The 16,057-nt window shown below is 48.2% G+C and overlaps 1 protein-coding gene across 1 annotated transcript in view; it reads right to left on the bottom strand.

Annotated features, from left to right (window-relative positions):
* The window catches only part of EXOC6B (exocyst complex component 6B), a 259,373-nt gene that overhangs the window by 108,252 nt on the left and 135,064 nt on the right, over window positions 1–16,057 (bottom strand). Inside the window, 4 exon segments of the mRNA XM_042470120.1 lie at window positions 200–320; window positions 723–769; window positions 901–984; window positions 14,867–14,935. Of these exon segments, the coding sequence (XP_042326054.1) occupies window positions 200–320; window positions 723–769; window positions 901–984; window positions 14,867–14,935 (321 nt within the window).

A 16,057-nucleotide genomic window follows, 5' to 3' on the forward strand; every position in this document is an offset into this window, starting at 1 on the left:
GACTGTAGAGCCAAGGCAACAACAGAAGCCAAAGACGCTCTCTGCTTAACATACGTTGCGTTGTTCTTTTTTCACACAGTGAGGGAATGCCCAGCCCATTGAAAGCCACCCTGACACTGCCAACAGTAAAGGCCTGAGACATACCCAGGCTGGAATGCCCCCACCAACATGACCAAAGGCCGGCAAGGCCGCTACATACCGAATGTGTCCGGAGCGCAGCAATGGTTTTTGAGAGCGCCATGTCCCACAGTTCGTCAATGTAGGCTCTGTCCACCAATCCCTGGCTGGTGTGCAGGATGTGGTCCTCGATGACAAAAAAGCTAACAGGAGAGACAAGGAGAAGCAGCTGTAAGGAATCATGCTCAGCAAATGCACCTAGGAATTATCTGAATTCCTAGAAGAAACCGGATGCGCCTTATGGCACTCTGGAGCTCCTGTGCTTACAAAATAATTATAATGGTAGGCAGAAACAAGGGCTGGAGGAGTACATAACACAACCTTCTTATTTTAGATCAGTCACAGGAGGAGACCAAATATTTCTACATCCATTTTCAACTCACTGCTGTTTCTGGCTATGGGCAAACCTGTTAAAGTGATTGGCCTTAACCATGGTTTAGGGAAACGGAACAGGATGAGAAATTATAGTTTGAATCTGGTTTGTTTATCCAGATCACAAGAACAGAGAAAAGTGGAATGTAAACAGAGCAAAAAAGAATACATACCCTACGATCTGATTGAAATATTTCCGATAGCCATCCAATGTTTCATGCTGGAATTTGATGCCGAGGACAGGGGAGAAAAGGAACAAGGTTAATCCCCAACGTTTGGGGGGGGGGGGAGCAAATTGAGATGTCCCCAGGGAGGGTGCCCCACGCCACCCAAACCGCGAGAGAGCTGTACCATGTTGGAGGGCGGCTGTAGCACCAGGCGCGCCTGCTTTCGCCTCTGCTTCCGGTAGTAGTTCTCAAAAGTCTCTCGGGCCCCCTGAAAAAGAAAGAAGAGGGTCACGCTCTCGTCCAGAAAACCAAATCCACATGCACCCCTTGCAGAAAACAGATGCTTCCCACACAAATTAAGTAAAGATACTTTGGCTAAGTATGAGGACCTAATGACAATCTACTCTGTAGAGATTTTGGACACATTTAGCCAGTCTTAGGACACAGTGTGGCATAGTGGTTTGAGCACTGGACTACGTCTCTGGCAATTCCTGGCTCAGCCATGCGAACCCTCTCAGCCTCAAAAGGAGGCAAAGGCAAACCTACATATGGGTCATCAGAAGAAAGAAACGTCTTGAAGTCATTCGACAACAAAAGGGCACAAGGACTTCTAAGGCCCTTGGAACCTCTTAGAGGAAGAGAGCACCTCTAAGGCTCATGTGTTTCTGTCTGTCTGTGTGCACCTTCAAATCGCCTGCTGATTTATGGTGACCCCGTGGGTTTTTCATAGGGTTTCTTTGGGCAGGAATCCTCAGAGGTGGTTTTTGCCAGTTCCTTCCTCTGAAATAGAGCCTCCAGCAGCTGGTATTCCTTGGCAGTCTCCCACCCAAGGACTCACCAGGGCCAGCCCCGTTTAGCTTTCAACTTCGGATGGGCTCTGGTGCCTTTAGGTTCAGTGATTCAAAATCTCAGTGAGGCCTTGTGTCTCATCAATTGCCAGGGGTTCTGGGCACAGCTTTAAAGGATGCACTTCCAGAAACAAATGGGCAAAAACCCTTGATCTGAGTGGAGGTGACCAGTCAGCTGTGGCCTTCTCTCTCTCAGTCTCTGGAATCAATGCAGTCTCCCACTTCCAGCTCCGTCATGCCATCGAGGGGTAAGACCCCCCTGGACACAGACAGCAGCCCCCTTACACCTGTTTCCTTGCCAGCTTCCTGAGCTTTCCCCTCCATTTGCCCTTGGACACCCCAGTGGGCCTGGCAATGAAACCATCAGATGGCATCCTTGGTGTGAACAATGCCCAGTTTGGGAAGCCCTTTGCTGCCACTGCCCAGAGCAGCTGGAACCAAGGGCCAGAGTTGGCTTTTTCTCTCCTCCGCTGGTCCCAGCAGCCGGAGACATCCCTGACCAGTTCACCTCCGAAGAGCCAAACACACACACACCTAAGCAAAGCCTCCCGTTCTCTTTTTCAGACAAGCACACACACACACACACTTTCTTGCTTGCTTAAAAGCCTTTCATTTCCCCCTGTCTGGATGCAGCTGGAATTCCCCCTTTAACTGCCCAGCCAAGGGAAGTGAAGACAGTTTTATAGAGAGAGAAAGGCCACAGGCTCCTTCATGGGTTCTCGCCTGTGAAGCAAGCGGGGAGCTGTTTTCCTAGGGCTCACTAATGAGGGTCGGCAGGACATCACACTTTGCCATCTGGCTCATTTGCGCATGGGAGGGCAAACGCTTTGCCCCGCACGCTGCCAGGGACCCTCCAAAGGCAGCCCTTAAAGGAAATGGGTGGGGGAGAGATGCCCCCTACCGGCTGCTCCTTGGCACTGCTGGGAGCACCAGCGTCTCCGTCATCCCTGCCTCCACTCCATAGCAGGCAAAAGCCAAGGAGAACGCCAGGGCTGGCATGATGCCTCTGGGGACAAGGCGGAGAGAGTGTGCAAAGCAATAATAATAATAATAATAATAATAATAATAATAATAATAATAATAATAATATATTTAGGGATTACCATGACAAACTCGAATTGTGTGATATTTCAGAATAATCATGTGAAGCCGTGGAATGAAATCTAAAAGGATATGTTACAATGGGACAGACTAAATTTGTCACTGTCAGGGAATATTTCTGTGATAAAGATGAATGTGTTCCTTAGAATGATGTTCTTGTGTCAGACAATACCATTTTTGACAACTGGTGTGCCATTTAATCAATGTCAAAATATATCACCATGTTTATATGGCAAGGGAGGAGGAACTCTGTGTCACATATAAAGTATTACAAGATGCAAAAGAGAGAGGAGGATTGGGCTATTGAATTTGAAGCTGTTATTATGCAGCCTGTTGTTTAGTTTGATTGAAAGATTGGGTGGTGTTGAGAGAGAAAAGATTATCTTCTCAGGTACCTAAGGAAAACAGTGTGTTGTCTAGAGAGTTTATCACACAAAGGAGATCAGGAGTTCATCCCATGAATATCCCGGAAAAATCATGTAATTACGCAAAACCATTTCACACGACGACACACAAAACCTGCCATTAAAGTGGTCACAAAGAAGCATTAATGTGCATCTTTTTACTTTTAGGATTTCTGCAACAATGCATCTCTGACATCGCTTTATTTGCGCAGTTGCATGTGATAATCATTTGTGAATTACTTGCCATTTTTGCTTTATTTGCAAGATGTTTTAAATTCACTTTAATCTCTCTTTAATGCTGAAATTAGCCCCCGTGTGATAAACTCCTAAGTGAGCATAAAGAGACACCAGTGGTCTGCAGAGGAGCCCTAATTCCGTCCAGATGTGACCCCAAAGGTGGTTCTCTCTCCCTCTGATGCCTTTGCTCAAAGCCAAGCGGTTTTTTACATCCTGCTCAAGACGGTCAGACACAGACACACCACATCAATTTGCAAGATTTTAGAAGTGCTCTTAACAAATGTAGGGACAGAGGAGAGCATGCCCTCTTTCACCCCTTAAGTTGGATGCCAGCTCTGTCTCCTTTTACCCGCATCACTAACACCTTTCCCAGCAGGTGCCAATTAGGCAACTCTGCTCAGCGGAAAGTCTCAAGGGAGATTCAGTGGCTTCATGTCAGCTGCAAAAAGTGCCAGCTGATCCAAAGCAAGGCAAAAAAAGGATGACTCTTCATAGGCCTATAACTCCAGAAATTCCTTAAGGTGGTTCTGCCTCTGGGAATCCAGGGCAAATGTGTGCCACCGAAAAGGTAAAGTCCTGGGGAAGGGAAGCCTTGCCCTTCATAAGTTATGTGGCTTCACCCTTTTTCTGCATCTGGACTTGTGAGCAGGAGACAAGCCCAACCTCTCATCCAAGTGGTTTAAAGCAATCATCTCAATGATGATGACAATCAAGAAGGTGGCAAGACATGAGAAGGCAAAGCATCTGCAAATGGGACGAATCCCCTGAACTGCTGAAACTGGAAAGTGGGATCCAGGGTCCTTTTTATTGTGCTAAGATCCTGCACTGTCATGGTTCCCAACCCATGGATCCTGGAATCTGTAGTGCAAGGAGGGGTACTTAGACAGAACACTCCAGGGCCTCACCAAACTACATCTTCCAAGGTTTCCCCAGGATGCAGCTGTGGCAATTTGAGTAGAAAGACAGAGGAGTTTATCAGACAAGGGAAATTGGAAGTATAATCCAATGGCAATCTGAATGCAATCATGGGGTTTAATGTTATTGCGTGATAACCCACGACATACAAATTCGGGCAATGGGAAGTCAGTCTGAACGCAATCATGTGGTTTCACGTTATTGCATGATAGACTGCCACACGCAAATTCGGGCAATGGCAAACCAGTTTGAACGCAATTTGAATTCACGTAAATTCGCTAAACTAGCAACTTTAAGTGAATGCATTCTGGCCCCACTTTGTTTTCATTCGAATTTAAGAGAAATTCCTCCCGTTTGATAAACTCCAGAGCTACAAATGTGTTGCACAAGAGGTCCCTGGATGAGGAGCAGGGCAGCTGTCAAAATCACTGAAGAGGAAGTGATATGGGGTGCAAGAGGGAAAGCTTTGGTCCTCCCTCTTCCAAGCCCTCAGCCGCGTGACACACCAACTCCCTTTGCATCAGCTCAAATGGGATACCATACTTCAGAAGAAAAGGAGGAGAAATCCTTGCTCAGTTCCATTAGGATATCTGTACACTCCTTGGACTCCTCCTTCTGCAGGACCCAGACTGATTCATCTTCTCCAGCCCTGGACACTGGTCATCCATTTCTGTTTCTCTCGCCTCTCTTTAGCTGGTGCAACGTGCCACAATCCACATCTCCCCTTCCTCAACCTGCTAAGATTTCAGGAGCTTCAAAGCAAATGGGAGGCCTGGATATCTGAGGAAGTCCAATGTGCTGGGTCCATACAACTGACTCTGACCTGCCAGCACTTAGATACTGGGCAGCATAGTATAATCCCACTGTGCTGAGGCATGCATGCAGGACAAGGTGTCTGCTTTCCCCCCAGGATGCTTTGTAAGGTCCTAGACTGCGTCTCTTCCATCCTGCCCCTGCTGTTAGCCATTGATGGATGCCTCTGGTTGAGTCCCAATGGAGGGGGGGGGAGGGAGCAGGATACAAATAAATACAGTAATGATGATGCCCCAAACTGGAGAAGGAGGAGAGGAGACGCCTCTCTTCTTTCTGGGAATCGCCATGGAGCACAAGATGGGAAACCCACTTCGGTTGTGGGAGACCAACTCCTGCTGATTATGCTAAGGGATCTCTGGCACCTGGATCAGCTGGATCTCAGAGGAAGTTACTTTTCTGTTGCTAATGGAGTCAAAAAAATATTATCTGCCTTTTATTGACCTTTCTCCCTTATCCTGAAATGGTCAATAACGTGGATGGCCTCTACCTACATTAAAATCAGCGCCATCTTAATGGGATCTCAGAGAGAATACAGGCCTGTGACTCTAAGATCATCATCATTTTTCTCCTGCAGGATTTTTAACATCTTTGTCTGAGGAAGGAGCCAGTAAAGCTTCTAAAGTTTTATGCTTTTGAGGTTGTCCCGATAAAGGTATTGCTGCTTGGATTTCGTTGTGTCATGGCACTTGGTGTGAGCTTTCTTGTCTCTCTGCCTGTCCTCCAAGTTCGGCCTTGAGACCCAAAGCCTCCTGTTGAGTCTCCCTATCAGCATGGGACAAAATGCAGGCCTGTGCGAATGGAAGCGTTCAGTGTATCCTGGGGAGAAACTGGGTCACCGGGTCAAGCCAGCCCAGGGGTGGCTGCAAGGGCAGGAGGGCAGGGGCAGGGGAGACATGAAAGTGCTGGCCGCCACTCTCCAGATTTCCAGAGCCAGGCGGTCCGCAAGCGGTTATCGCCAGTCACTGACACTCGGTCCTTCTAATGGCTTTTCCTGTGTCCTTATCAATGCAGCGCACAAAGCTTCTCCCTCTGGCCTTTCCCAATGATCTCAGCCCTGTGTTTATAGCTATCTAGCTCCACCAGCCACTGCTGGGTCAGCCAAGTCAGGAGACCTGGAGACAGGCCAGAGCGGGCCGATGGGGTGCCAGAGATGGAAAGAGGCAGGAGCAGCAGGAACCGCTTCGCTCTCTGACCTCACCTTTCCAGGGACCAGAGGCAGAAACTACCATTCGGCATTGACATCTGCATCCTCACAAACTGGCCAAAGCAAACCCAAAGCAAAGCCAAAGCATGATGTAGTGGCTTGAGCACTGGACTATGACTCTGGAGACCAAGGTTTGAATCCCCACTCAGCCATGTAAGTCCACTGGGTGACCCTGGGCAAGTCGTACTCTCTCAGCCTCGGATGATGGAAATGGCAAACCGCCTCCGAACAAATCTTGCCAAGAAAACCCCATGATAGGTTTGCCTTAGGGTCACCATAAGTCAGAAATGAAGGCACACAACAACAACAAAGCCCAAATGAGAATTCTCCCTGTCTGCCCCAAGCTTTCCCCAGCCATACTCCTTCAGACATGGAGATACTGCAAGGATCTTTGGTTATCCACGTAAAGAATTTGGCTCAACGGCAACTACAAGATCCAGCTGGGCTCAGGCGGCAGAAGGGAAATAAGGGGCCATGCAGGAGGAAGGTGTTGCCATGATGAGTTGTGCATTGGTTTCAGCAGAAGAGAGGCATAGGACCCTACAGACTTTGCCAGCAGCAGCACTGGGGTTCTTAGCAAGAAAGACAAATGTCCCCTGCAAACTGGCTCCTTCCATTACTCTCAGGTTGCTCAGTCTGGCCCCTTTCCTTCTCATGAGTCAACCATTTTGAAACTGGGGCACCAAGGCAGTGACTGACTTGGTGTGAAGACGCCCAGAGAAACCCTGGCACTGTACAGGTCTTGGCTATGTCAGGCCCATGCCATTCGCCCAAGGAATATCGAGCAACTGGCATCTCCGCTAAAGCAATGGATCTCCACATTTGGGTCAAATATCTCAGCACTGACCAGCCCAGGGCTTCTAAGAGGTGAAGTCCCAAGAGATGGAGAAGTGCTTCTCTGAAGGACCTTTGCCAGGGGGTCCCAGGAATGGTCGGAGGCAACCTAAGAGCCAGGGACATAGCTAGGATTTTAGGAAGGGGGGGGGGGTCCAGACTAAGTGCCACCATTATAATGGGGCTTGGGTGCGGCGGCGCAGCAGCACACACCATTCATTTTTCGAATGAGGGGGCGGACCCCAAGAACCCCCCCCCCTTGGCTACGTCCCTGTGAGAGCTTTCCCATCCTGAACAGCTCCAAAGCACGAGACCAGCATCCCTCTGTGACCCTCTGTCCCCTTCACCTTCATGTGCTGCCCCTCTTCTGCAACCAGCAGCTACTAAGCCGAGTCCACTCGGCTGTCTGCTCTGGTCCAGCCTTTGAGAACACTTTGGAGTGATGGACCCTTGAGGAACTTGTTCCTTTGAAGCTGATTTGGTGGCATACAAAATCAGCAACCACCTGAATACAGTATATTCATCTTCAGCAGTGCTGTTCCTACATGCTGCTAATGAAGGGGGCATCTCCTCCATGCTCCTCAATTCCAGCTGAAATGAAGTCTTGCTGGTAGTCATCTCCAGTTCTGGGAGGGAGCTATTGCCTGGAGCTAGGCCTGGCTCTTTGGAATTGGATTCCGCAGGGTGAGTTATGGCAAAGATGAGCTCAGCTACGCCTGGTGCGCTGCTCAAAAGAAGTCACGAAACGCAAAACAGGTGTGGAGGAGTCACACACGCACAAGGCACGAAAGCGCCTGCTTTTTTTAGCAGATGTTGTATCAACTGCATGCTTCTTCTATGATCTTTGATTGTGTTCATTTTAAATTTCATCTCACTGTAACTAATAGCTGTGCAGAGTGAGGATGTGGCGTCCATGGCCCGATGCTGCCCTGTTGCCGCCGTCACACCATGCGTCCGACCGCATGGCAGGCAGTGTCACAGCGTTCCTTTGGCTCTGCGTCCAGATGACACAGTGCCAAAAGGAGTGCCAGAAGGTGCCGCGGTGGCAGCAAAGGACTGACCTCCCATACTCTAATGGTTGGTCCCTGTCTGCCCCAAATTGCCACACTTCTGTCCGCCAATGTTTAACTATAGGAGATTATGTAGGATTGGTTTTATTTTTATAATTTGTACACTGTATATTTTGTACATTTCTATATCTTATCAGGGTGTACTGTAACCCGCCTCAATCCGTAGGGAGAGGCGGGATATAAATAAAAAATTATTAGTATTATTATTATTGGTACCCTTTCCATGGCGCAAAAAGGAGCTGCTTTGCCCTGATCTGGTGCTGAAAGGGGCGGCTGCAGGCCACCCCTTAGGGGCCGTCTGTTCAGCCCCTAAGTCATCCCACAAACTTGTCCCAGATACACTCACCAAACATCATCGTCTGCTATGCCACATCTGCCAGTCTTCCTTTCTTGCAGTCATGACGGTTCATGTACTCCCAAAACAAACACCTACAATTTGGCACTCCTCCTTAAACTAAAGTGTGTTAATACACTCCAATTAAATTTGGGAGTCTATGGCAGCCTGTTTGGGCCTGGCATGGATACCCAGGACATTGGGTTTTGAAGTTCAGTGCTTTCATGGGTAAGTAGGTTGTGATTTATAACCACATTTTAAATTTGGGGAGAAGATTTCCCTGTGTACATGAAGGACACCTAATGCACCAATTTTCAACAAACAGCTATTCCAGGCATGACCCTCAACCAAGCCTCAGATTTCTGCTTAGGACAAATAAGGGGGAGGCCAAATTCTCTGGTTTCTCCTTGAACCATTTCTTTGTAGTTCTTCAGTGCTTTCAAGTTAATTTCAACTTTTGCTGACCCTATCACAGGATTTTCTTGAGGAGATTTATTGAGAGAAGTCATGCCATGGCTCTTCTCTTAGGCTGAGAGAGGATGACTCTTCCTAGGCTGTGCAGAAGGCTTCCACAGCCAAATGGAGATCTGAATCACAGAATCATAGAGTTGAAAGAGACCCCAAAGGCCATCTAGTCCAAACCACCTTCTGCCATGCAGGAACTCACAATCAGAGCATCCCCACTGACCGATGGCCATCCAGCCTCTGCTAAAAGACCTCCAAGAAAGGAGACTCCACCCAAATATCTGAGGGAATGTGTTCCACTGTCAAACAGCCCTTACTCTCAGGAAGTTCCTCCTAATGTTGAGCAGGAATCTATTTTCCTTTAGCTTCCATCCACTGCTCCAGTTCCTGTTCTCTGGAGAAACAGAAAACAAGCTTGCTCCCTCCTCAATATAGCCTCCCTTCAAGTATTTAAACAGGGCTCTCATATCACCCCTTAACCTTCTCTTCTCCAGGCTAAACATCCCCAGCTCTCTAAGTCATTGCTCATAAGGCATGGTTTCATAGAATCATAGAATCATAGAGTTGGAAGAGACCGCAAGGGCCATCCAGTCCAACCCCATTCTGCCATGCAGGAAATCCAAATCAAAGCATCCCCATTGACAGATGGCCATCCAGCCTCTGCTTAAAGACCTCCAAGGAAGGAGACTCCACTACACTCCGGGGAAGTTTGTTCCACTGTCGAACAGCCCTTACTCTCAGGAAGTTCTTCCTAATGTCGAGGTGGAATCTCTTTTCCTGGAGCTTACATCCATTGCTCCATTGGGTCCTATTCTCTGGAGCAGCAGAAAACAAGCTTGCTCCCTCCTCAATATGACATCCTTTCACATATTTAAACAGGGCTACCATATCACCTCTTAACCTTCTTTTCTCCAGGCTAAACATCCCCAGCTCCCTGAGTCGTTCCTCATAGGGCAAGGTTTCCAGACCTTTCACCATGTTGGCTCCCTCCAGTCGGCTGGGATTTTCTTTCTCCTCTTCTCCAGGATTCCCTCAAAGACTATATTGCCAATGGCTCGATAATGCATTGTGCCAGTTCTTGTTAATACCCTTGGATGGAGTTCATCTGGTCCCGGAGACTTAAATTCATTTAGTTAACAAGGTGTTCCTCACTATCTCTTTACATATTCTGTGCTGTATTCTGTCCTCTGCTCGCTCCATTTCCGCAGGTTGAGCTCCCTTTTCCTTTCTGAGAAGGCGGAGGCAAAGAAGGTCTTGAGGAATTCTGCCTTTTCTCTGTCTTCTGTTAGCATTTTCCCATCTTCTCTCCCATGCAGTGAAACCTACCGTTCTCTTCTTCTTCCTTTTGCTGCGGACTATCAAAAAAGCCCTTTATTTTCTTAACCTCTCTAAGCAATCCATCCTGAGTTCGTTTGGCGCTTAGCTTTTCTGACTTTACCCCACAAATGCCTGCTATTTATTTGAATTCCTCTTGGTGAATTTCCCCCCTTTTCCATTTCTTATACATCTTCCGTCAACTCAGCTCAGTTGAAAGTCCTTAGTCTTCCATCCTGGTTTCTTGAGACTTCTCCCATTTTTCTCTTCTCACTGGAACTGTTTGAAATTGTGCCTTCAGTATCTTCCCTTTTGAGAAAGTCCCACCGTTCTGAACTCCCTTCCCTTTTAGTATTCCTGACCAGGGATAACCCCTCAATACTTCTCTAATTTACTGAAATCCGCTTCCAAAGTCTAGGATGCCTGGCTTCTCCTGTTCCACTGTATTACAAACTCCAGGAGAAGTGGTCACTTCCACCTAAGGATCCCACCACTTGCACCCCATTAACCAATCATCCTTGTTGGTTAGGATCAGATCTAAATAGCTGACCCCGTGTGCCTCTTCCACCTTTTGGACCATGAAATGGTCTTCCAGGCAAGTGAGGAATTTGCTAGGCCTTGAATTTGGCTGAGTTTGACTTCCAGCAAATATAGGATAGTTGAAGTTGCCCATCATACTACATCTCTCTTTTCTGACTGTGTGGTCATCTGTTCAGAAAGGCATCATCCAATTCCTCAGTCTGACTTGGGGTCGTAGTAGACTCCCACCGAAAATCTTGTTGTTTCCCTCCCCTTTGATTCTTATCCAGATGCTCTCCACCTGGCTTTCCATGATTGATGTCCTGGATCTCTTCACGGGTGTAAATATCTCTGACATATAGTGCTATTCCTCCTCTTTCTTGTTTGGCCTATCTGCTCTTAATAAGTTATACCCTCTATTTACACATTCCATCAATGAGACTCATCCCACCAGGTTTCAGTGATGCCTATTATATCATATTTGCTTTGGTTGTACTAGGAGTCGAGTTCATCTGCTTATGTCCCATGCTCTGTGCATAGTTGTAGAGACATCGCAGACCATGGTTCCCTTTTTACTTTGCTGCCTGTGCAAGTTTTTTTGCCTCCCACTGTTGGGTCCTGCACTGTTTTGCCTTGTTTCCTCTATGTCAGTTTGACTATTTCTCCAGCCCTTTCGCCTTCCTTAATATTGTCTCCCTCCCCTCGAGCTCAGTTTAAAACCCTCCTGATCAAGTTCTTGGAGACTGTTGGCAAAAACATTCTTCCAACTGGTGTGAGATGCAACCCGTCGTTGCAAGAAGTCCCTCCTGATGGAACCGCAGCCCATGACAAAAGAATCCAAATTGGTTCTTGGCAGCACCATCATTCCAGACCTCCACCATTTTAGTCGCTCTCCTTTGGACACACTCCAGTTTCTCCATCTCCTTTTTGAATTGTGAGGCCTGACCAAAGCAGAATAGAGTGGCACTATACTCCCTGAATCTGAACATTAACCTCTATGATCAGCTCAAAATAGCATTGGTCCTCTAGCCGCCGCATCACACTGTTTGACTAATGTTCACCTCATTTGAACCCAGTCTCCCAGAGTCCTACCAAGCAACTCAAACCACCATCCCACACAGGCCAACTCTACTTAGGCAACCCTCTCCTAGGATTTTCTTGGCAAGACTTCTTTGGTAGGAGCTTTAACCATCATTCCTTCCTCTGAGGCTGAGAAATTTGGACTTGCCCAAGCCACCCAGTAGGTTGTCAGGCCCAGTGGGGACATGAAACCCCGTTTCCCGGAGTCTGAATACACCAACGCAATCGATTCCATGCTGGTCTCAAGTTGTCTTCTGAGGGGGTTTGGCCACCATTGTGCTCCTCTGAGGATGAAAAAGTTGTGACTTACCCAAGACAGATTAAGGATTCAAACCCTAGCTTCCCAAAGTCCTTCTCCAACACCACAACTACACTACATTGGTTGACCAAAGCATCTCCCCATTCTGACAAAGAATTGGGGCCCTCCTACTGGCAATGTCTACTTTTCATAATAGGTGTGTTTTGTGTGGTTTCTCTACACACCCCAAGTAAGCACTTAAAGTGATATTTTCGTCCCCTCTGTAAAAGCATGCACTCATAACCTCCGCGATGTGGCGTCCCAGGCCCACCAGCGTCCAGTCCCGTCCACCAGCACGGCTCAACTCCGGCCGGCTCCCTTTCCTCCCCGGCTGCCCTTCCGGCCAAAGTTCAGCGCCCCTGAAAGTTTCTCGGCGGAGCCTCCTCGGTCGTCTGCGCGGCGGCCAGGCTGACGGAAGTATTTACAGGTGCTGGCCCGGTCTCTGAGACCATGACCGCCTGCTGACCCTTATTACAATATGTGAACTCCTGCCCTGCTGATAAGAGGGCTGGCAGAGGGAGAAGCAGGGCTTTTCTCCAATAATCCTTTGGGAACCTATAAGCTGCTCAGCCATAAAAGTGAGGTGACAGGAAGGTCGGGTTCACTAAAAATAAAAATACGGCGGTAGTTACAAAGTGGGCCTTTCCAATGCAGGCCATCTTAGATAACGCTACTGGAAATGACAAATATTACATTTTTGTGAGCTATTACATTATGATCCTTCCGGCCGAAAGCAATGTGACATTTCTCGGTGGCCCGCCTGACCGCTGACACGGTGCATGCTCCAAAACGGAGGCGCAAAAGCCCTATTCAGGAATGCCACAGGCCGGGTCCCTCAGAGGTCAGGCCTAACTTCTCAGTGTGTGTGTGTTTGTATGGGTATACGTGTGTGTCACACACAACATGCAAAGCCACACTTTGCTGCTCTGTTCGCTTTAAAACAGCCTTCGCCTTCTCACTCAAAGCTGCTTCGTGGATGTTAAAATTTCTCAATCTCAGTTCTTAAGAGTTTGGGATCAAAAATCACAGAATCATAGAGTTTGAAAGAGACTTTCAAGGGCCATCCATTCCACCCCTTGCTCCATGCAGGAATTCACAATCAAAGTAGCCACCTCTGCTTAAAGACCTGCAAGAAGGAGACCCCAACACTCCAATATTCATCAGGATACACACAAGGAAGCAGAACAAGGACCCAAGTGAAAAGAGGACGCTCTCGAAGCTCCACAGGGACACATCAGGAAAACTGGAGGTCGTCTGCCTAAAGCGCGGAGCTAAGATAAAAACAAGCGTTCGCCGGAGAGGTGAGCCACCAAGTCATACCTTTAACACAAGACAAAAGAGGAGGAGGAGGTTGTGGGGATGAAGAGGTGGCTCAAAGTCCCCCTCCCCCAGCCACTGACACCTAGCCAAGCCTGAGACACAAGGCAACCACGCCACAAAGAGCGCGGCGCAAGCAGCATGGTACAATGCTTCGCAGGCCCTCTCCAAACCTTGGAAAGGGCATGCCATGTCTTTGCTCACTGGCATTACAAGGGGCATTCTGCTTTTTGCCAATTAAAACAGGGGCAGGTGCATGACCCAGACACAAAGAGTAGAATGCACAGATCGGACTGAAGAGAGACACAGAGACACAATGGCCTACGTTCTACTGTTGACTGCAAACTAAGCAGAGCTTTGAATCAAATAGGATTCCCCACCATTGACTCACAACTCAACTACGGCTGAATGAGTCTACTCCCTGTTGAGGCAAAGCCGCAGTATTCCAGCCAAAACTCTTGTGCAATAAACGCCATGGCCGACAGGGCCTGATTCACCAGAAGGAGCAGGCTCAGCATCACAACAGTAGGGAGGACAGGCCCCGTATCCCCTCGGGTGACCAAGAACATTCAGGCCCAGCAGGGCAGTTGATCCTGCAAACTCCTCCTCTGTTCCTCAGCTGCTCTGACCCCAGAGGATTGTCGGATGCTGCGCCCCAGGCTGGCCACATGGACACCTGCCTCTCCCATCTCCTTTCAGACTTCTAGTGAGCGTAGATGCCACATCATTCCATTCACTAGAGTTTCGCATTTACCCTTTCTATAGCTTCCTACTGCTTCCCTGCCTCTGTGTTTTATGTGACCAATGCATGGAGTGAAGTTGATGGAGCTCTGGGGGCACAGGAAGGAGAGGGAGATCATAACTGATATAAACCTGAATGTACCCCCCAGAGTCACGCAGTCATAAGGGCCAGTTAAAGGGTTGCAGTGGGATCCCGAGAGCGGTTTGGCTTAAATTACCTTCCAGGGGCAGAAATGCCTTTGAAAATGTGTCAGACTGCAAGGCCTTGCCTTCTGGCAATAATGTTAGAAAGAACCAAGAGGAGAACTTTGCAATTGCCTTGCGACAGGAGAGTAAGGGAACAATTGCTGTTGCTCCTAGGTTACCAGATATCAGAAACACAGCCAGCCCAGCGAGTCCTGGCTTTGCCTGCCACCAAAAAATCCTGCCTCCCAAAATCTCTTCATGCCTTGCTACTTCCCAAAGCCTGTCTTTCCTCGCCAACTATTCCTTGTTTGAGACTCCTTTTTCTATATCCACAGAACATTGATATCTGTGGAGGAGGGAGGGAAGGGAGAAGTGAGGCTGGTTCTCAAAGACCGTCTTGAAGAACCCAGACCAACTTTCAACATTCTCATAATAGCCACAAAATGGAGGCGAGATGCTTGGTCACTTACCAGTACCGAATAGATGTGCAAACAGCGGTAAACCGGTGAGAAGTCCACCAGATCCGGGGCACCAGGCACCTAGAAGGATACCACACAAACACACATCACTGGGTCACCATAAAACAAGGGATGCAACCGCCCACAAAACAGCACATATGCATTCAAAGAACACCAGGGAAGTACCTGGATAGGGATCACAGGAAGGGAACACAGGGACCAGCTAAGAGGAGGGACAGTTTTTCTTCAGGGTAGGGATACGATGGCACCTCTCTGCCCTGCTGCCACATTCTGCAAGCATTCAGGGGATGGAAACCATTTCAGTTTTGTCCTCTTTCCCCCCCCCCCAGGCTGTTTAGGCCCAGGAGGATCTTTTAAAGGTGTTATTTGTTTTACTTCTTGCTTCAAAAAGATCTTCTGGAGCTACTTCAGAGCAGGGCAAAATATGGCAAAAGTGCCTCACGCACACATCCAGTCGCAGGGTGCAAGGGCATTTAGCATGTTTTGTTTTAAGACTGCGGAAAAAGGTCATAGAATCATAGAATCAAAGAGTTGGAAGAGAACACAATGCCATCCAGTCCAACCCCATTCTGCCATGCAGGAAATCACAATCAAAGCATCCCCACAGATGGCCATCCAGCCTCTGTTTGAAGACCTCCAAGGAGGGAGCCTCCACTACACCCGAGGAAGGAGTGTGTCCACGTCGAACAGCCCTTACTCTCAGAAGGTTCCTCCTAAGTTCAGGTGGAATCTCTTTTTCTTCCTGAGCTGCATCCATTGTTTGGGTCCCGTTCTCTGGAGCAGCAGAAACAAGCTTGTTCCTCCTCAATATGACATCCCTCAAATATTTAAACAGGGCTATCACATACCTCTTATCTTCTTTTCTCCAGGCAAACATCCCCAGCTCCCAAATCTTTCCTCAGAGACAGGTTTCCAGACCTTCACCATTTAGTCGCCCTCCTTTGGACACATTTCTCCAGTTTCTCAATGTCCTTTTCAAATTGTGTGCCCAGAACTGGACACAATATCCAGTGTGGGCCCTGACCAGAGCAGAATAGAGTGGCACTATCACATTAGGTCTGTTAAGGGCTCTGTGGGTGCCCCCCAGGACCATGTCTATTTGGCCACCCCTGCTCCACAAAGTATCTTGAAACCAAACTTTTATGGGTAATCATTTCAAGAAATAACAAACTGTTTTTGTTT

The sequence above is a fragment of the Sceloporus undulatus genome, chromosome 5 (assembly GCF_019175285.1).
Source record: "Sceloporus undulatus isolate JIND9_A2432 ecotype Alabama chromosome 5, SceUnd_v1.1, whole genome shotgun sequence".
In the NCBI taxonomy this organism is placed as follows: domain Eukaryota; kingdom Metazoa; phylum Chordata; class Lepidosauria; order Squamata; family Phrynosomatidae; genus Sceloporus; species Sceloporus undulatus.